The sequence below is a fragment of the Cydia strobilella genome, chromosome 11, assembly GCF_947568885.1.
Source record: "Cydia strobilella chromosome 11, ilCydStro3.1, whole genome shotgun sequence".
Lineage (NCBI taxonomy): Eukaryota > Metazoa > Arthropoda > Insecta > Lepidoptera > Tortricidae > Cydia > Cydia strobilella.
The window spans coordinates 9,765,345-9,785,089 of NC_086051.1; the positions used below are offsets into that span (position 1 = coordinate 9,765,345).

Genomic DNA, 19,745 nt, shown 5'->3' on the forward strand with positions numbered 1-19,745 from the left:
AAAGGCACTGCGTTCGACGTCAATAGTCCGAGACTGAAATGGTGCCTTTCACCTGAGTTAAACATTCTACTTTTAGTAGTAGTAGTAAATCACTTTATTGTACAAAACAAAAATTGTTAACATGAAATTCATATAAATTTAGGTACAAAGGCGAGCTTATCCCTATAAGGGATCTTTTCATTTCGAATACGAGGAAAGTAAAATACATATGCATTTAAAAAAACACTGCTAAGTTATAAACTTCAGTAGTAGGTATTTTTACCTGCAGTAACTTTATACATTTAGCGTTTGCGTTAAATGAGTCAAATTCGGTAGTTCTGGTTTTTTGCAGACTTGTTTATGATGTTAGCCCAGTGAATAATCCAAGTTTGAGACCTCGAGCGCCGCACGCAACTTTGTCAAAAATTGAAAAAACCGCAAAAATTTCGTTTTTTTTTTAGATTTGGGGGATTATAACCCTAAAAAACTAGTTTTTGAAATAGACTAAATTTGCTACAATACGAGACTAGAATTGTCTCCTAGATAGTGTAGATTTAATAGCATCCAAGATATTTTTTTCAAGTCCAATCTATGCTATATTTCTTACTACTCTTAGCAACTAGGGCAAGTTATATGTCATTTTCATATAATTTAGGGACGAAAACCTTATATTCATACTTTTAAAACGCTTTTTTTTACATCTTTAACCTTTGACTTTGGCCATAATTAAATTTATATGGAAATCGTCACTCAATCCGATACCTACATATTTAAAAAAATGTATGACTGCTGCTTTTAAGTGATGCTTTATAGAATAAGGAATCCCTAAATTACTTAGTAATTATTAATTAGTAGTCGCCTTCAGTGAGTTGAACATGAATTGATATGTCAGGAGGTTAAGTATTTGTATTGTATGGGTAACATGTTAGTGTCTGAAGTCTGAATATAATTAAAATAATGTAATTGAACTGTGGTGTATGCAATATGGTTTAATTTTACTTTACTCATCATCATCAGAGTCCAATAAATCTGTTTTTTGAAACCCAACAGATTTCATTAAATTACTGGAAGGTCCAGACAATCCTTCTTCTTTCATACTTTGAATGATATTTTGCAATATTGTTTTGTTATCTTGCAATCTTTCTTGTTTGACGACTTCTAATGCTTCATCTTGCTCCATATCATCTCCACTACTTAAATTATCCTCATCACTATCAGAAGCCTCTTTACCAATACCAATCATATCTAACATCTTCTGAACCGAATTGACAAAGTCATCTGGATCAAATTCAACATTTCCAATTGAGTCATCTTTAGTAGTTTCAATACCTTCAAAATCTGATGTTTTCATAAGGAAAGATGACAATTTTGATGTTATATTATTAGCAGTCAAAGTATCATTATCATTAAATTTAGTTCTTTTACCATATCTTGAGTTAAGTAGTTGATTCAACTGATCGGGATTAATCTTGAGCCAATCTTCATCATCTAGTTTGAATTCTTCTCCAGTTGATTTTTTTTGTAGCAATGCTTCTCTAGTTTGAGCAAACTCTGTTGATAATTTTAAGTTTGAAATTTCATTTGCCACTTGTGAATTTATAGGGCATTCCATAACAGAATAAAATTCTTTAGCATTTTTTAATAGCTCCTTGTAGTCTATTGAGCCTTCAATGTTATTTTTGAAATATCCACTAGCATTCAATTTGCTCATAAAGTTTTTAAATTGTTTTGATGCAAACATGTCTAAACTGGGTTTGTTCATCAGAATTTGATAACCTGCAGTCAATTTGTGACCTATAACACATTTCTTGTCATTTATTTCTTTAAAGTTATTATTTTTCAGTGGCTTAGCATGCATTAGCATGGCATATAAACACTTGGTAAATTTAATACCAATAACAACACAATCATCATATTCAATGCTTTTACAAGCCTTTGCATCTAGGAAATCATGATTGCAGAATGCATTTACGAGTGGGGCCATGAGAGAAGGTTTAAGAGAAATTAATGCAGCAATATCCACTGGTAGCTTAACCACAGTTCTGTGAAATAACTCATACATTTTCTCAGGGTAATTTCCAATTCTTTTTAAAATTGAATGTTGAATTGCATTAGAAGCCACTGTTTTATCCGATGCACAAGCAACTATCTGTAACGCATCTTTTAATTTTAACTCTGCATCTCTATGAAGATTGGGTGGTATTATGTGAATATGGCCTTGATAAATAAATACCTGAAACAAACATTATACAATTATTCAGTATTAAAGAATAAAGACACATAGTTGATAATTATTACTATCTTTTAATTAACTTCACAGGTGTTTATATTTGCAAGTCAAATTTGATGAAAAGCCCAATGTTCATGTATGGGCAAGCTACTATGGAAGTTGTATAACAAATACAATAATATGGTGTCATTGAGCTGATCTGCTCACAAAATTTTAATTGTCAAAACCAATTATTTTTCAATAACATTACAAAACATTCAACTTCATAAAACAAAGATTTTACTACATCACACTGAGATGTGACCATTTTGTGACACACCTTCTTATGTTTTTTTCTAGGGGTCCCTTTGTTATTATTGAAAGTCATAATGTAATGATTGTCATATTATCATTAGTTATAATTGTGAAACCGTTAACTTTTCAGGATTTTCCTTGGGTTATCCTAAAGATAGGTTAGGTTAGGTTTGTTTTATGGCAATCCTGAAAAGTTACGCGTTTCTGAGTAAAACCAAATTATGACTAATGATAATATGACAATCATTACATTATGACTTTCAATAATTATGTCAAACAATAGAGACCCTTTTTTTCTATTTTTTGTAAGTTTATTTGCTGTGTCTGTGCTTATGAATAGAGATTTTCTATTCTATTCTACTACCTATCCAAATCTTAAGAAATGTCCAATCACAATAAAAGTACATATTTTACCAAAATTAAATTGTAGGCGAAAATGTTTCCACTAATCATTCTGCCTAAATCAACACTACTTTTTTCAAATTCTATGATCACAGATTGTCTTGCCTGTCCTTACATCATGCACTGTTGCAACAGGCATGTAAGGACAGGCGTTGGCTAATAGATAGTAAGTAATCTATTTCTGTGTATTATTATTACTTTAAGATACTATTATTATTTTAATGTTAATTGTATTTTTTAATTGTAATGTTATATATGAGCCAAATATGCGGGCCGTATGCTTGATTGCCACCAACGTGGTATAAAAAAATAAAAAATAAAATTATGTGGGTGGCAAACAAGCATACGGCCCACCTGACTTCTATAATGTTAATTAATTAATAATAAAAACTTACTCTATTATCTGTACTATCAGGATTTGCCCATGAAGGTAAGTAATCTGCAGCTTCAATAAGCAAGAATTCTCCATCGTCATCTCGAACTTGTACTATTACATTCTTGAACTTTTTACTTAGTTCTAATACCAGGTACACGATGAACCACTCATCCTCAATGTTATCACCGAAACATGTGATGGCAGCAAGGTGTTCAGGTATATCTGAAAGCAATACAAAATAAAATATAATAATTGTTACACAAGAGACTGATTGATAATGTACTACCAAACACGTTATAAAGATTATATCAATTCACTAGCATAATTACTAATACTTACCCTCTTTGGTAGCAAACTCAATCGGTTTATGAACTCTAAATTCATCCCTGTGCCAAATATAATTGGGAGATAAGTTTTGTATGGCAGTGTTTAACTGCAAACACAACGCATCCCAATTAAAATTATCTGTTGAATTCGCCGAAAAGAATAAACACTCAACAGAATCCTCGAGTAGTGGTACTAATTTAGCTCCTTTAGTTTGTGTCATTTCTTTAGCTTAAAGTTCTATTTTCACACCAAAAATAACCAAAACAATAATTATAACCTCTAAGCATAGTCATCAATAAAATAAATGAAAATAAACCGAATCGATCGATTGCGAATGCGAAATCTGCGAATGACAGTATCAGAGGGCCTGCCGTGAACCACGTTCGACATGTTGCCTCTCTGTCGCACTTATTAATTCGTACGTATGTGTGACAGGGAGGTAACACGTCAAACATGGTTCGCGGTAGGCCCTCAGATATCACAGTTGAGATCACTATGGATCTATGGATGGTATAGAAAGGATCGCAATCTCTTATGGCAGAATTGTTGTAAAAGTGACCTCGTTAAGCTTTAAATAATAGTTCCTAATCTCTCCGGTGGCGCTAGTTAGGCTCTGGGACATGAGTATAACATGAACCATATAAGGCAACAAATAACCCGACCAAATTACCTAGGTTGTTTTTGGTAGTATTTCGGTGTATGGTGGCGCCGCCTAATTACTGCTTTTTGATGGACACTTTTCATACATAGAGATTTGGCTCCTTTATACAGTCTCCATGGAGATCACGATCACAGTAATGACAATGACAGATCTTTGAGGGGTCTACCGCGAACGTCGAAATTAAGTTACTGCGCCTCTAGCATTTGAGTCAGATAGAGAGACAAAATAACGAAAATTAGGTTTTCGATTATCACTGAGGCGAGTATAGATCTATAAGAAAAATCAATAAAAAATATTTGTATTATGGTGCTTTTAACGATTCATGTCGCTGGAGCAATAATAGGCGCCGGCTACGGCGGCTAGCGGCTACACTACACTAGCTACTCGTGTGTACTCACAAACTAGATATATAGTTGGTCAAGCAAATCGTGACAGTATAAAAAGGCGCGAATTTTAAATTTTCCATCAGACGATAACCCTTCGCGCCTACATTTTTTTATGATTTGCCGCCTTTTTCTACTGACATGATTTGCTTGACCAACTATAATTACTCCTACACGTGTTCCGTGTGTAAGCACCGCAACAAGGTCATTGTGCGACGCACCCATAGACATAGTATATACAAGTAGTTATAGACGCGCCACCGAGCGACCGGGGGTAAGGGGTAAGAGAAAGAATATTCATATAAAATTTGGGCAGTATAGGATTTTTTCTCTTTCACTCTTATAAATTTCGGCATTTCGCCATCGCCTTCTACCTATAGGACCCTCCAGACTATGTTTGTGAACCGCGGCGCGACTTCGCGGAGAGAACATGTCGCGACGTTGACGTATGACTCCATACTCGCAAACTTCACGGCGATTTCGCAGTTTGGTTCTCGTCAAGACTGTCGCGACAGTCGATCCGATCGAGTCAAGTCGGATCGGTTCGACAGTGTCGCGAAATGGTCGCGAAGGTTTAAATAAGATATTGTTTATGGGACAAAAGTTTGCATAATGTTATGGACGGCCATTCTGCCGGTACAATTTGAGGAAGATAGATCTAATAATGTGATCTGATATAATGAGTGCTATCAAGTGTTATTATCAAGAAGCCAAGAAAGGCGACGCGCAGAGTCGGTGACCACATGGGCTGGTTTACCTGAAAGCTAAGTGTTTACTGCTTTGTACCTATTGTCTTATACTATTGTACAATTATCTTGATTTATAATTTAATAGCCATCTTACTGGTTGCCACGCGGCAATCCGTGGATCCAGTAAGTTTGTACCTATGAGTTATTGAGCTTGCCACGATAAAGGTCGTGGAAGCTCTTTGGAGCCCATCTTAGGTAAGGCGGACTAGGTAATTTATAGATTATGTAGGAGAGAGGTGGCTTCGGCTGCTGACGTCTCCTTTATCAATATGTAAGAGTGACCACAATGGTGGCCGGCTCTAGGAGTTCTGTGGCCTTGGCTGCTAGGTTCTCCTTTATCCTGTGCAGGAGTGCAGAGATGACTACGGTCGCTTGGTATTCCTTTATCAGCACGTATTATGCATGTACTGAGTACACCCTTTGCGAAGGGCGGCTACATTGGTAGCCGATATAACCTACATCCGGCTGAGTAAGATGGTTCTCATATATGTTATAGTAACTAATAGATATCATTTGACACTTATTTATGATTGATGGAAGATGCCATCATCCTTAGAAACATATAGACATAAAAGATAGAGGCTTAAACTCTCATACTTAGTGGTAGACACTTAGTGATGCGTCATTTCATATAAACCCTTTTAACCACAGATGGTGCATAAGGCAGATGAGCGAAGCAGATTATCAAGACTACAACTGGACTGTGAGGTAGGACTAACCACTCCTCAACCCTCACATACAATACCATTTATTCCTATTGTCGCGGCGTTCTGGACTATTATGGTAGTCTGGTATATTTGCTTGTCTATAGTGTTCATTATGAGAGCGTCGCGACAAAGACGGCGGAAAAGCATCAGCTGATCGTGCTTAACTGCTAGTTATCTAAGGCATCATACGTGATTTAGCTATTTTTCCATTTTGTTTTGTTGTAAAACCGTAAAATATAGCCGCTTTATATAATATAAGTATTATTTATCTTGCCACATATGAGTCAAAATAGTGTGTAATGTGGAGTCTTGCCAGTTCGCGCTTCGCGCCTCCTTTGACGCGGGCTAATAAACCGACAAAAAATAGTGTGAGGGACCTTATGATGCCACCCGGTCGGTGATAAGGACAAAGCATGGCACTATTTTCTCTTTCCTCTTATAGAAATCGCAATAAGACTTTCTTTCTCTATCAAAGTGTCAGGCCATTGGACGCACCCATATGTAAGAGCGAGAAAGCGATATCTCTTTCTCGCTCTTACTTATGGGTGCGTCGCATAATGACCTTGGTGCGGTGCGATGGTGTGTTGTGGTTTAAAAACAGTTGTATTAGCCCTCCACACTCGTGCGCGACTCCGCGAACGCGGAGTCTAGTTCGCTAATCAGCGAAATCAATTCCACATTCGCGTTCGCGGCTTCGCGTCGCGTAGTCTGGAGCGTTTAAACTAAAAATAGTGACTAAAAATAAGTAATCTAAATTTAAATCTATGTTAAAAATACACTACCTCAATTTTTTGTAGTAATTGCACTACTATAAAATTAAGTTAAGTACATATGTAACTAGAGACTGATGACCCCACAGTCAAACTTTATTGAGTTTTGCGGGGCTATTATTATTGTAAGAATACTCTGTATTTTTATTAAATAAATAATAAAATAAGCCTGCTAAAGGTGCCCTCCACATTCGCGCACGGTGTGGAGCGCAGCGAATGTAAACCTGACTATATATTTTAATGTTATCTGTAATTTGAATTTGACATTTCGTGGCATGTTGGTGGTATGAATATAGCATGAATGAATAATTCTACTCATATTCTAGTCTATTTTTATTAAAAAATATTTCTATCTCAAAATAATATTATAGTGAGTATTTGAACTTGGTCGCAATGAGAATTTAGAAATAAAATATAATTTTGATGAGCTCCCATGTCTGGTTTGTCTTATATTGGTGATTACGGGTCCAGTTCAGAAGATAGTGACGCATATTCGGAGGACAATATCGAAAGCGCCAAGAAGTACGTAATAACGTAAACAGTCCAATATCTTTTGTTTAGATCAACTGCTGTGACATGATATGACAATAAAATTATGAGAAAAAGGTTTTTACATTTTGTAAGTGAATAAATTTCAATGTTCAGGTTAAAGTTACCTACACCAAATTTGGGGAATGTCCCAGTGTTCGGGACAGAGAACCATGTAGATGACCCCGACCTGCATAAAGGACGCGCTCGAACCTTTCCACATAAAAGAGGAAACTGGGCATCCCATGTTTATATAAGATGTATGTATTTGTTTTTAAAAACAAGAAATATAATAGACACAACAAACTTTTGTTAATCAGTTTATATAGTTTTATTGATATAATTACTATAATGAAGATAATTGCTATATATTAATATATTGAATTGATTGCTATAATCAATGTTTACATTTTTTTTACATTATAATTTCAGATCCCGAGGAAGAAAATTTGACAACATTAATAAGTAGATTTATAGCGGAATGTCCTGCCAGTGATTTGCATGTGTGTGATGATTTTCATATAAGTTTATCAAGAACTGTGACTTTGATGTATCATCTGATAACTCCATTTACCAAGTCGTTGCAAGATGCAGTTGATGGTATAGACAGGTATTGTTTTATGACATTTCTAGGATCATTTTTGTTTTGTGTTTAAAATAATGGTTGGTTATAAATATTTTTTTATTACAGCTTTGATTTGGGTTTTGAAAGTGTGAAGATATATTGCAATGAGGACAAGAACAGAACATTTGTGTCTTTAGCAGTTGATCACTTCAGTAACAAGTTTCTGCTAAAAATTGTGGAGAAAGTGGACAACATTCTTACTGACTATAAACTTCCAACTTTTTATGATGTATGTATTATTTTATTACTTCATATGTTTTGTAATTATGAAGTAAAATAAATAATAATAATGTCTATTTATGATTTTCAGAATCCATCACTTCATATGAGTATACTCTGGGCTAATGGTGATAAGAAGGCAGAACTAACCAGTGTTTTAGACAATTTTAATAATATTCTTTATCAACAAGTTGAAAATTGTCTTAAAACTATAATAGTGGACAAGGTAAATTGCAAGATAGGGAACAAATTTTATCAATTTGCTTTACAGTGAAAGAACAATGGAACAAGGAAGAAACAAAGTGTTTATAAATCCTAATTTTAATAAGAGACCAAGTAACAGTGTTCCTGTGGGGAATGTGCCTGTAATGCATGTTAATCCAAACTTCTATCAACACTTACAAAATGTGCATCCATTGCCTAAGCCGAAAATTTATATTAATCCTAACTTTGTTAGACCAAATGGAACCAACAATCACCAAATCCAGCATGTTAATACTCCACACTCTTATGTGAAGCCAAGCCCCCTCATGGACAGTAGTAACACATTGATTGCAACAGGTGCTGCACCCGTTAGACATACATCTCAGAGCTCAGTTCAAAACAATATAGCAAATCCTAATTTTGGTAGACCCAATAGAGTGGACCAACCAGTTCTGTCTGCAAATAACAATAATAGTCATTACATTACAAATAGTTATATTAAGCCAAGCCCACTAGTAGATAGCAGTTACACATTGACTGCAAGCTCCATTCAAACCAGTTTAGTTCCACAACAACCCTACAAGACCAACTCTCGATATTCATTCGTGAGGTTAAGGAAACCTGAGGAGCCATTAAATAATATTATCAAACCACAAACAAGTACAATAAAAATTAGCAAATATAAATCAATCAAACTTACTGATGTAAAAAAGAACCTTGACTCTGTAAAACCAGATGTAAAAATAACACCTTTTAAAGTTTCTAACAATCATAAGTGTTTGATAAGGACTATCAACAACCATAAAGTTATTTCCAAAACCCCCGCCAAAAATGCAAATAGGTATAAACTTGTCCGATCCACACTCGGTATAGGCAAGCCGCAGTTCAAGAGGCAGACATCCAGTACGGCTAAGAAAATAATAAGCAGTCGAACAAGAATCAAAGCTGCTGGTGAGTACAAGAAAAACAATATTCCATGCCCACAGTTCCGCAAATATGGAAAATGCCTACGTAAATCATACGGAAAATGCGAGTTTCTTCATGATAAAAAGCATGTGTCAATATGCAGGAAATTTCTTAATGGTGTGTGCCATAACAACGATTGCTTACTGTCACATGAACTCTCTGATAAAAAAATGCCGACTTGCTACTTTTATCTAAAAGGAATGTGTACCAAAGATGGTTGTCCTTATCTTCACGTTAAATTGAATGAAAAAGCCAAAATTTGCCTTGATTTTATGAGAGGCTATTGTGAAAAGGGTGACAAATGTTTGAATAGACATGTTGCTAAAAGTTTAAACATAGATAAAAATCGAAAACTTATTTTGAAGAAACTGACACAACAAAAGTTAATTAAATATAAACTTGAAAAGAGTAAGGTAAAAAGTAATACAAGCAGCACGCAAAAAAGGAAAAGTAAAGTCCACTTGAACCAACAGTCTTCCCAAGAAAATAATGATCATGCTAATAGATATTATAAAGAATCAGTTACAGAACCAAATAGTAGCGAAAATTTGGAAATTAAACCAACGAGGTGTAAATTGGGCACCTTACCATCCTTCATACAATTGTAGTAAAGTAATCACATTTTAATTTGGAGAATGTGAGTACAAAAAATCTCGTTGTATTTAACTACATATATTTGAGAAGGGTATGATATGATATGATATCCCTTAAGAGTATTTTCTGCCCCCAATTTCAAATGTAAGTAAACTTCACATTAAAGTGTGCAGTCCATAAAGGTCGTGCCAGGATAAGCAAAAGAGAGGTATGGGCACTGTGAATGACATCTCGCTTTGTGTGGTAGGGCACAGGACAGCGGATGTCATTCCAGATCTAGAGCAGAGCCCAACTGGGGAAGTACCTCCACCTTACAGAAAACCGCAGCCAAATAACACTAGTGTTGTGTTCCTGCCGGTAAGTAAGGTTGCCAGAGCTCAACGAGGGAGAGGAGTGTTAGGGTCGGCAACGCGCGTGTAAATCTCCGGTGTTGCAGGCGTCCATAGGCTACGGTAACTGCTTACCATCAGGCGGGCCGTATGCTTGATTGCCACCGACGTGGTATAAAAAAAGCTAAGTGATTCTGCCCCCCTTGTGTTTGGGTTTGTAATTTTTATAGATTGTGTGGCTCTACATTAGTCATTATTGTGCCAAATTTGAGCACCTTAAACGTTATAGTTTTTGTTTAAAAAAAAAACGAAATTTTATTTTTCTTTGATATTTTTTTTTCTAGTCAACCAATTTTAACGAGCTTGGCATATATTGTACATTTAATAAAGATGATTAAATGACCATAATTATATTTTTATTATCTCATAGAAAAAGAAATAAATAAATTCAATTAAACTTTTTAGATTTTTTTTTCTTTCACTTTCACGTTAAGAGACCGCTCCAATTTTTACACTGGTAATACACCCACTAACATCCTATGTGGGAGTTTTACCAGTGAAAAAATTAGAGCGGTCTCTAACGTGAAAGTGAAAGAAAAAAATCTGAAAAGTTTAATTGGATTTTTTTAACTTTTTTTCTATGACATAATGAAAGTATAATTATGGTCATTTAATCATCTTGATTAAATTTACAACACATGCCAAGCTCGTTAAAATTGGTTGACTAGAAAAAAATATCAAAGAAAAATAAAATTTAGTTTTTTTTTTAAACAAAAACTATAACGTTTAGGGTGCTCAAATTTGGCACAATAATGACTAATGTAGAGGCACACAATCTATAAAAATTACAAGCCCAAACTCAAGGGGGGCAGAATCACTTAGCTTATGCTGGCACGGCCTTTGTTGAACATATGGTATTTAGAAGTTTTAGAACGATGTCATTTTCAAATTAGGATTTTGCTTTCGTGAATGCCGATTGTTCAAATTGCAGTTTACTATGACAAAGTTTTAAAGTGCAAAACATTTTCAGTAACCGTAAATACATACCTAAACTTAATTAGTTATGTGATGTTTAGAGATATGCTCTGTTTTATATTGATAATTAGGTACTAAAATCATACTCACTGTAAAGTATGAATTATTTCAAAATTTTACGTAACACTGTTCTCATTGACGTATTTTTTAAATACAGTGATAGAACGACAATAACTCGAAATCCGTTAACTTGAAAAAAATGTGGCGTTTCATGCCTAATGGGTCCTTATGCTCCATGTGCATAAGGGCGCTTTAGATATGGAACGTCACAAATACAGTTGAGTGCAATATAATAGCAGTCAACAAGAAAATGAAAATTAGGGGAAAACTATAACCTTAGATCAATTATATTGGATCTTATTTTATAATTCTTCTGCATTACTTGTCATTAGGTATTTCAAAATTAACTGTTTCCTGTTTCAAAATTACCTGTTAAATAATATTGGAAGTAAAAAAAAAACCATGAAAACCGGCTTTTTTACTAATTCGCGGAAATTCTTATAAAAACGTAAAACTTGACCAAATACTTGGTTTTGTTTGTTTGCTTGAGTTGAGGCTCTAACTAAATGATAGTGTAGCTGTAGCCCATGACAAACCAAGTAGTCGGTAGGTAGTTTCCCTTGGATCAGGGTGCGTAGCCAACGTAGCGAACGAAACGCAACTGTCACTGTCACACTAGCGGGAAGGGTGATAGAAAGAGACGACTTCGATAAGCTACAGAGCGTTAACAATTGGCACGTTAGCTATACGCGCCCTGGTGACCTTTTTTCACTCCAGCCGAAAGATCACCTGATAATAGCTACGCTGCTATACCTGCCGCCTTAAACCGGTTTTAGTGTAGTTAACTACAGAGGGTGCTTGATACATTATTATTACTTCATATAGAGAAGCCATATATGTTATACCAAACAATGAAATTGTCGCAATCGGGGCGTGAACCACGCGCCAAAAACGTCGTAAGCGCCGTGAAGTTCATGGCTCACGCGCCGCTTCAATAGTTTGTTATCCTCCGACAACTCATGGCGCAAAATACTGGCTCTCTGTGCCGGTTTTATACGTAGAACTTAATAATAGTTCAATGGGTTGATATAGGTTTCAACACTTTCAACTGATAGGTTATAGCCTGTATTTTATGATTTGTTTTCCAATTCCAATGTGTGTTTCTAGTGTTTTTAAATTAATACTAATAGGAATAGGTACCTGAAGGCCTACCGTGAACCACGTTCGACGTGTTGCCTCCCTATCACACTTACGTACGAATTTACAAGTGCGACAGAGAGGCAACACGTCGAACGTGGTAGGCCCTCTGGTACCTGATATGTTTTCGAAAGTCCAAATCAAAGAATTAGTAATTAATATTTCATATGAAAGCTCAGTTGGAATGGAACCTATTCGATTGCATCGCCATTTGCGTTGAGCTGTGCTCATTTATCCAAATTGCCTTTTAGTTTAAGTACATGTGTAAAAATACTACGAATGCAGGGTAGAAAATTTTGTAGAATATTTTTTTTTTATAAAATCGAATACAAATTTGTATCTTATTCATTTATTGTATAAAACAGGTATGCTATGCCCCCTTTTATCACATATATTACAACATATTGATTTAAAAATTAAAACAAACAAACTCTCATGTGTTCCGTTCACATATAGTAAATTAAAGTACGGAACCCAGATAAGTATGGCTTAACTTGGTTATTGTTTAAACCATTTCGGGACTTTGCTATTTTTCGACGAGGATGCTCCAGCATTAGATGTTCTGGGGTTGGATGAAGACGGTTTCCTTCTATTAGGAGCTCTGTAAAAAAAGTTATTACTGCAGAGCACAGTCGACAGATGCAGCAGCGGTAGCACAATCTATTCTATTCTCGGGGCGCCAAGAGCGCCTAAGTCGTTGCAAATAGTTTGCGCACATAATCTTCGCGTGTGACTGACGCGTTTGGTGTCCGGGTAAGCGAACGACAAAAAAGGTAGATACAGAATTCTTAGAAAACAATAACTACTTAGGTCAGGTGTAATTTATTACTAAAAATAAAACCGGACAAGTGCGAGTCGGACTCGCCCACCGAGAGTTCCGTACTTATTAGTATTTGTTGTTCATCATCTGTGAAAATTTCAACTGTCTAGCTATCACGGTTCATGAGATACAGCCTGGTGATAGACAGACGGACAGTGGAGTCTTAGTAATAGGGTCCCGTTTTTACAATTCAATTCAATTATTTATTTCGAATTTTACCCTTTGGGTACGGAACCCTAAAAATGGTAGGGCCGTTTTACCCGGTTATTGATTTACCACTATGGATATTGCAATGAGGTTCAAAATGAACTAATGGGTAAACATCTTCCAAAAATGTGCGGTCTTCGCGGTTACTGAGTGCCGGCACTTATACCTATAGATGAGAGGAAAACCTATTAGAAATTGCAGTCAAGCGTGAGTCGGACTTGATTACTTAGTTTTTGATCCACCTCCTACGGGTTTTTTTAAAGACACTTCACTTACGTTTCACATAAAAATACATTGTTAAAAATTGTGTAATGTACGGAACCCTTGGAACGCGAGTTCGACTCGCACTTGGCCGGTTTTTTTTTTATAATGCAGAAATTGAACTTACCGGTACTTGGAAGCTAGTATGCTGGCGGCATCACTGGCAGTCTTTTTTAAATATACTTCTTTCTTAAGGTACTTCGGATTCGCCTCTTCCTTCAGCCATTTAAAATGCATGTGGACGCACGGGACGAATTTCGCTTCAAGTAATGTCATGTTTGGATCTAAGGTTTCTTTCAGTGGTGTAACAACTGAGAAAAGGTAATATAGTTATTTGTTATACAAGGGTGCAAAGTTGTATTTTACCCGCGATTGTGGAATTGATACACGAGCAAGCGAAATGATTCTATAGTTGAACCACGAGCGTAGCGAGTGGTTCTAAAATAGAATCCTGAGCGTAGCGAGTGTTTCAACACACGAGAAGTAAAATACATTTGCACCCGTGTGTAACACAAAACTTTTCCCCTCACTATAGCGAGGAAAGTGCAACATACACAGGCGTTAGATCATCTTCGTCACTGGAATCGCTATTTTTTTAACGATAATACGATATTATAACAGAAAACTCTGGAAGTTGTGCATTTTTACGTGTCGGAGCCGGTGAGAAAAATTTTGTTGACAATGTTGACATTTCTGACAATGCGTTTTGAAATTGCATCGACTCAACTTGTGCGTTCAGAATTACATTCAACATCATTTAAAAAACAAATGTTTCTTATGGAATTTAAGGTTTATGACTTAAAATCATTAAATAAAGCCAAATTTGGTATTTTTTATTAAATTCTCAAACCATTTATTTAATGATAATTAATATCGAACGAACCATTATTATGAGCGTTTTACGTTTTGTTATCTGTCAAAAGCTACTTAAACCACAGAACTAGGATGACATAAGCATAAATTTTAGGACTGTGACTTAAACACGCTCCATCCAAGGTCAAATTACTTTCCCCACTAGTGGATAAAATGCGTTTTTCCCCGCTTGTTTTAAAGGATAAAAGACGGCTTTCCGAGCTAGTGAGGGGAAAAATAAGTTATCCTAATCATGCCTGTGCAAGATGATCCGACGATCTGGTTAAGGTCGCTGGGAGCCGATGGATGAGAGCAACGCAAGACCGGTCGTTGTGGAGATCCCTGGGGGAGGCCTATGTCCAGCAGTGGACGTCTTTCGGCTGATATGATGATAAATCATGCCTCTTTATTAAGACTAATCAAAAGTAATTGATTGTTATTATAAAATATATCCTATGCAAAGGTATACATTTCATTACCAAACGGTGGATCTTAAAATCTATTTGAGGTCATTATTATTCACAATGACGGGACTTAAGAGGCCGGTGTCGATTTTAGTCGCAAAAATGTTAAATTGATTGATTTAGTCGGTGAAATTGTACACCTTTTGTTACCTAATTGAAATAACAAGTACTGGTTTCTATTAGCACGTCTTCTTATTTTTATCAGATCAATTTTTTGATAACAGACTCACTAAATTAGTAATGTTTGCTTTTCTGATGGACGTTTAGGTAAACGCGCGTAAAGCACTGATTTTGTCGCTCTTATTTGTAAATTTCGTAAAGTTTGGACGGCTAAACATGGTAATTTTGTATTAGTGTATTACACATATCCTGAACTTGACGTTTATCAGACTACATTTTTATTATTATGACTTTGAAATAGTGTAAATGAAAGTTAGACGAAATCAATTTTCTCCAGATATTACTTCAAAACAAGTGACAATTTCTCTGAAAATCGACTTAAGTTCAATGTAATTTTGATACTTAAACAATCTACAACATTTGCTGAAACTATTCTTATACATCAATTTATATAATTTACCACCATAAATTTTTGATGAATTTTTAAAAACTGCCCCTTATTTTCATATATTCCGGTGACGCACGCTTGCGACCTCATTATTAAAAGGCAAGATGAGAAAACGTGCTAATAGAAACCAATACTTGTTATTTAGATATTACGTAACAAAACGTGTATAATTTCAACGACTAAATCTATCAATTTAAAATTTTTGCTCCAAAATCGACTACGGCCTCTTAATCGCGTAAAATAAGTTTTTAATTTTCCTCCTTCTATTTGAGGTATCGTTGTGTACCTTTTCTCTCAGTAGGCTTAACATTAGCACGCGCTTGAGATAGACTTAGGGCCAGTTGCACCAACCACAAATAGCAGACTGATTAACGTCAAGCAGCAGAGAACTATGAAACTTTCCATACAATAAAATTTAGCGAATGGTAAAACGGTGACAGACGGTTTGGTGCAACCGACCCATATTGTATTAATTAGAAAGAGGCGGGTCGCGGCGCACGAGCATTGCTTGCTAGTTGCTATATCCCGTGTATATCCCTCTACTCGTAAATTGTCAAACGTTAGCGCTTGACTACCTAAGTTACCGCAGTGTATAAGGCCATGCAGCGCACTTGTTCAACTTGCGGCTTCAATATTGTACTATAGTACTTTATGTGTCTTAACTAAGGATCGGTTGCACCTAACTGTTTGTCATCGTTAAAGAGTTCGCTAAATTTTATTGCATGGAAAGTTTTATAGTAAACCGCCGCGGCGCGTCGGGTGACGTTGATCAGCCTGTCAAGTGCGGATGGTGCAACTGGCACTTAATGTTCTTTCGTCAATGGCATGGTGTAGCAACAGGTATCTTTAATTTGCTCGTTTTTTTTAAGACACATTGTAATGTAACTTACAAGTAGTAAAAGGTTTATCCGGAGTCTCTAGGTAGTCCTTGATGAAGTTATAGACATCCCCTATGGTGTTGTCAGGTGAGAAGATGCCTTGAAGTATGACATGGTCTGGGAACTGTATTCGGACCACTACACTTTTATATTGAGCTAACCTCTGTTCAGAACTCTGTAAAATAATCAATAAGAATCAGATAACAAGACACAGACATATTAATCCGGGTCACTCGTAATTTAAGTCGGTGATTGATCTACATCTTTCGCTCCATAACGTGGAGCATCTTCTGCGTCGGTCCATCAAAGCGTGCTCCCATTCAAGATGCCTCTCGTTATGGAGCGAAACATGTCGTCAACCGTCAATATCAATCGCCAACTTTAAATAGTAAGACCCGATTTAATATATATTTTAACAAGAGTCAAATAACAGCAATAAACATGATGATGCCCATAGTTCATCTTAGATTCTCAAAATTGATGTTTGTTCGTTGGGGCCTTCGGGCCAGTCAGTGGATGTGTTAGATGTGTGTTTGCGATCGGTTCTCGTTTTAGAAGGGTCTCAATAGTGGCTGTGTTAACACAGTTGCTAAGCAGAGGGTTTTTTAAAATTTAACAGGCAAATTCCTCACTTCTTTGGAAAAAATCTAATAAAAAGAATTTCTAGTTTCCTGTCACCTCTTACTACTTACTACATTCAGTTTCATACTACTGCTTGTCCTGGTGTGTATGATAAGGTTTTCGAACAGATCTGGGCCGCTTTACAAGCGAATGAGGAAAGTTAAAACACTGAACCTGTTTTGCCATATCTTCTTTTTTAGTGGATGTGAGTAGGGGTGTGTTTTCTAACTGTAAACGGTTTTGCTGTAGATCCCTGAACAGTCTTCGCACCTCTTCAACTGACAACTCATAGAAATCATCAGGTAGGTCATCCAATTCCTCTTGCTCTTCTTTTGGTGTGAAAACAATGGCCTTTTGTGAACCCAACTGAAAAATAATTATTATATGTGTTTAGTAACTGAACCTGTGGTAAAATGATCTTGGGCAAAGAAATATGAATCAGGGATTCACAAGTTTTAATTTGCATTTTCATTTGAAGATACTATAATCTACAGCAATGGTTCCCAAATTTGACTAGGCTCCACCCAGCTTGGGAAATGCTGATCTATAGCCATCAGTTAGTAATATAACACTTTAAACTCTCGCGTTTTGAACACATATTGAATTATATGAACGGGCCTACCGCGTTTTTTACCTTAAATTGCCGTGGACAATAAACATTAAATTTTAACTGGTAGTGGCAATTTCCGTGTCTACCCCGAACATTTTTATAAACTAATTTCGTCAGTGTTCCAGTGACCACAGCTGGTGCAACTCAGCTGAAACGTCGGAATTTAAGGTAAATACAATGAGATTCAATTGTGGTAGACCCATTCGTATAATTAAATATGTATTCAGTTAGTAATATAATATCAATCAAATAGGGAATTGGTGTACTCACAAATGTAACTTCTTCCTCTATCATCAGTCTTCTTTCTAAATGTTCTTGTGAGGACACAGATGTAGAACTATTGGTATTAGTTGCAATTTCTTCTACTTCCATTGGCTCAATATCTTTTGAAGGAGGCTCGGCTTCAACTGTCTCAGGGTCTACTTTAGTTTCTACCTTTTGTTTTTCTACTTTCTCTTTTTTAATTAAATCAATTGGGTTAGTACTCTTTGTATAGGCAGTTTTCTGGATGTTGGAGGGCTGTGTATTAGATGGACCAGCAGTATTGTCGTCTCCTGGAATAGATTTCTTCCTTTCTTGGGTCTCTTTCTCCTCTTTAGATGGAAATGGTCTCCGGTAAACAGTTGACACATTTGCTTGCCTGTGTAACATTGTATTAATAATCATATAGGTCTGGTCATAAAATATGTTCATTTTTTTCTCAAAATATATATACTCATGTTAATACTGCACACTGCACCTCATTATTTTGAGAACTTGAGTTTTAGAAAAATCATGTATGTGTGTGTGTGTGTGTCACAATAAGGAGTGGCTGCAGATTCTACTAGCTTTAAAAAAACTTTTAGATCATATTGAATTTTAATTTAGATTTGTATTAATATAAATTTGGAAGTGCAATGATCATCAGTTCCTTCCAGTAATTGACATGTTAAAACAGTAATACTTACGTAGCATTCTCTGCTTTGTTCAACAGTCTCAGAATAGCTCTACCTCCTATTAGCCCCAGCTGACGCAGTGTCTTTTCTTTGAGTGCAGATACCCCAGTAATTTCATGTCGCATGTAGAGAACAGTTGGATGTGTTAATGCCTTGAACTCTTCTGGTGCCATCAAATTGAGAAGATCAAACAGTGATGTGTTGGGTGCAAAATCCGCTGTTCTTCTTTCACCTATTAACATTACAGGTTATATTATATAAGCTACTAACCTTTTAGCACGAGATGGCAGTAAATGTGTTAAGTATTTCCATCACATCAAACAAAATTGGTGACCAGTTACAGAAAGTAAGTTATTCAAGTAATTCTTTATTGGAACTCTGTATACAATACATACCATCTGCAAATTGTAATCCAATAGTAACATTTGATTCATGGCGCGATCGTTCAGCTTCTACCATCTCTAACGTAGCTTTGTTTGGTATATTGGACCAACGAATCGTACTCGTCAAGTCTATAACCTGATTGTAGTGTTTCAAACCGTATTCATCAGGCTGAAAGCCTTGCTTCTCACATACATCTTCTAAAACCTTTAAGTAAATATTTATTGATTAAATTTGTTTTTTAAAACATTTAGATTGTATCGTACTATCAGACAAACAATAAAAACCTGCAAAAAGCTCGTATTTGGGGTACAGTGAACTTTCTGTCTTCTGCCATTTGGAGTTAAAACAACAAGTTCTTTAGACATGTTTTTAAATTTGTAGTTTAAATGGAATTTATATAAATTTGAATCAAAATTTTATTGTAAAAGTGATTATCATCGAAGTCGGAGCCGTCACTTGACATTCTTGATAAGACAATTGACATTGACAGCGGGCAACAAAAATGCTAATAGCATTATGGTGCATACACACCATACACTTCGAGACACGGAGGCCCACCGGAGGCCTAAA

General features: G+C 35.8%; 4 protein-coding genes across 4 annotated transcripts; 2 read left to right on the forward strand and 2 right to left on the reverse strand.

The window, feature by feature from the left end:
* Positions 1–961: 961 nt before the first annotated feature.
* Positions 962–3,916, reverse strand: LOC134745127 (protein ecdysoneless homolog). The gene is made up of 3 exons (XM_063679093.1): positions 3,621–3,916; positions 3,301–3,503; positions 962–2,212 (listed from the first exon to the last, which is right to left on the reverse strand). Exons 1-3 carry the CDS (start codon positions 3,826–3,828, stop codon positions 980–982), a joined length of 1,644 nt encoding a protein of 547 aa, XP_063535163.1. The 5' UTR covers positions 3,829–3,916; the 3' UTR covers positions 962–979.
* A 3,245-nt stretch (positions 3,917–7,161) lies between these two features.
* On the forward strand, positions 7,162–8,569 carry LOC134745176 (U6 snRNA phosphodiesterase 1). Its single transcript, XM_063679164.1, has 5 exons — positions 7,162–7,400; positions 7,524–7,666; positions 7,839–8,016; positions 8,098–8,260; positions 8,342–8,569. The coding sequence occupies exons 1-5, from the start codon at positions 7,312–7,314 to the stop codon at positions 8,522–8,524; spliced, it is 756 nt and encodes a 251-aa protein (XP_063535234.1). The 5' UTR covers positions 7,162–7,311; the 3' UTR covers positions 8,525–8,569.
* LOC134745134 (zinc finger CCCH domain-containing protein 3) lies at positions 8,532–10,055 on the forward strand. The gene has a single exon (XM_063679103.1). It carries the CDS (start codon positions 8,532–8,534, stop codon positions 10,026–10,028), a length of 1,497 nt encoding a protein of 498 aa, XP_063535173.1. The 3' UTR covers positions 10,029–10,055.
* Positions 10,056–12,934: 2,879 nt separating this feature from the next.
* LOC134745131 (tether containing UBX domain for GLUT4) lies at positions 12,935–19,641 on the reverse strand. Its single transcript, XM_063679099.1, has 8 exons — positions 19,460–19,641; positions 19,187–19,379; positions 18,804–19,023; positions 18,127–18,496; positions 17,421–17,612; positions 16,638–16,800; positions 13,991–14,174; positions 12,935–13,176 (listed from the first exon to the last, which is right to left on the reverse strand). The coding sequence occupies exons 1-8, from the start codon at positions 19,538–19,540 to the stop codon at positions 13,074–13,076; spliced, it is 1,506 nt and encodes a 501-aa protein (XP_063535169.1). The 5' UTR covers positions 19,541–19,641; the 3' UTR covers positions 12,935–13,073.
* Positions 19,642–19,745: the final 104 nt, after the last annotated feature.

Coding starts and splice junctions, on each gene's coding strand:
- LOC134745127 (XM_063679093.1), bottom strand. CDS start 3,828: ATGACACAAACTAAAGGAGCTAAATTAGTACCACTACTCGAGGATTCT. Junction 3,504..3,620: donor TGAGTTTGCTACCAAAGAGG/GTAAGTATTAGT, acceptor TATTGCTTTCAG/ATATACCTGAACACCTTGCT. Junction 2,213..3,300: donor CTGATAGTACAGATAATAGA/GTAAGTTTTTAT, acceptor TGTTTGTTTCAG/GTATTTATTTATCAAGGCCA.
- LOC134745176 (XM_063679164.1), top strand. CDS start 7,312: ATGTCTGGTTTGTCTTATATTGGTGATTACGGGTCCAGTTCAGAAGAT. Junction 7,667..7,838: donor ATCCCATGTTTATATAAGAT/GTATGTATTTGT, acceptor TTATAATTTCAG/ATCCCGAGGAAGAAAATTTG. Junction 8,261..8,341: donor AACTTCCAACTTTTTATGAT/GTATGTATTATT, acceptor TATGATTTTCAG/AATCCATCACTTCATATGAG.
- LOC134745134 (XM_063679103.1), top strand. CDS start 8,532: ATGGAACAAGGAAGAAACAAAGTGTTTATAAATCCTAATTTTAATAAG.
- LOC134745131 (XM_063679099.1), bottom strand. CDS start 19,540: ATGTCTAAAGAACTTGTTGTTTTAACTCCAAATGGCAGAAGACAGAAA. Junction 16,801..17,420: donor AAGAAGATATGGCAAAACAG/GTTCAGTGTTTT, acceptor ATTATTTTACAG/AGTTCTGAACAGAGGTTAGC. Junction 13,177..13,990: donor ATACTAGCTTCCAAGTACCG/GTAAGTTCAATT, acceptor CTTTTTTTACAG/AGCTCCTAATAGAAGGAAAC.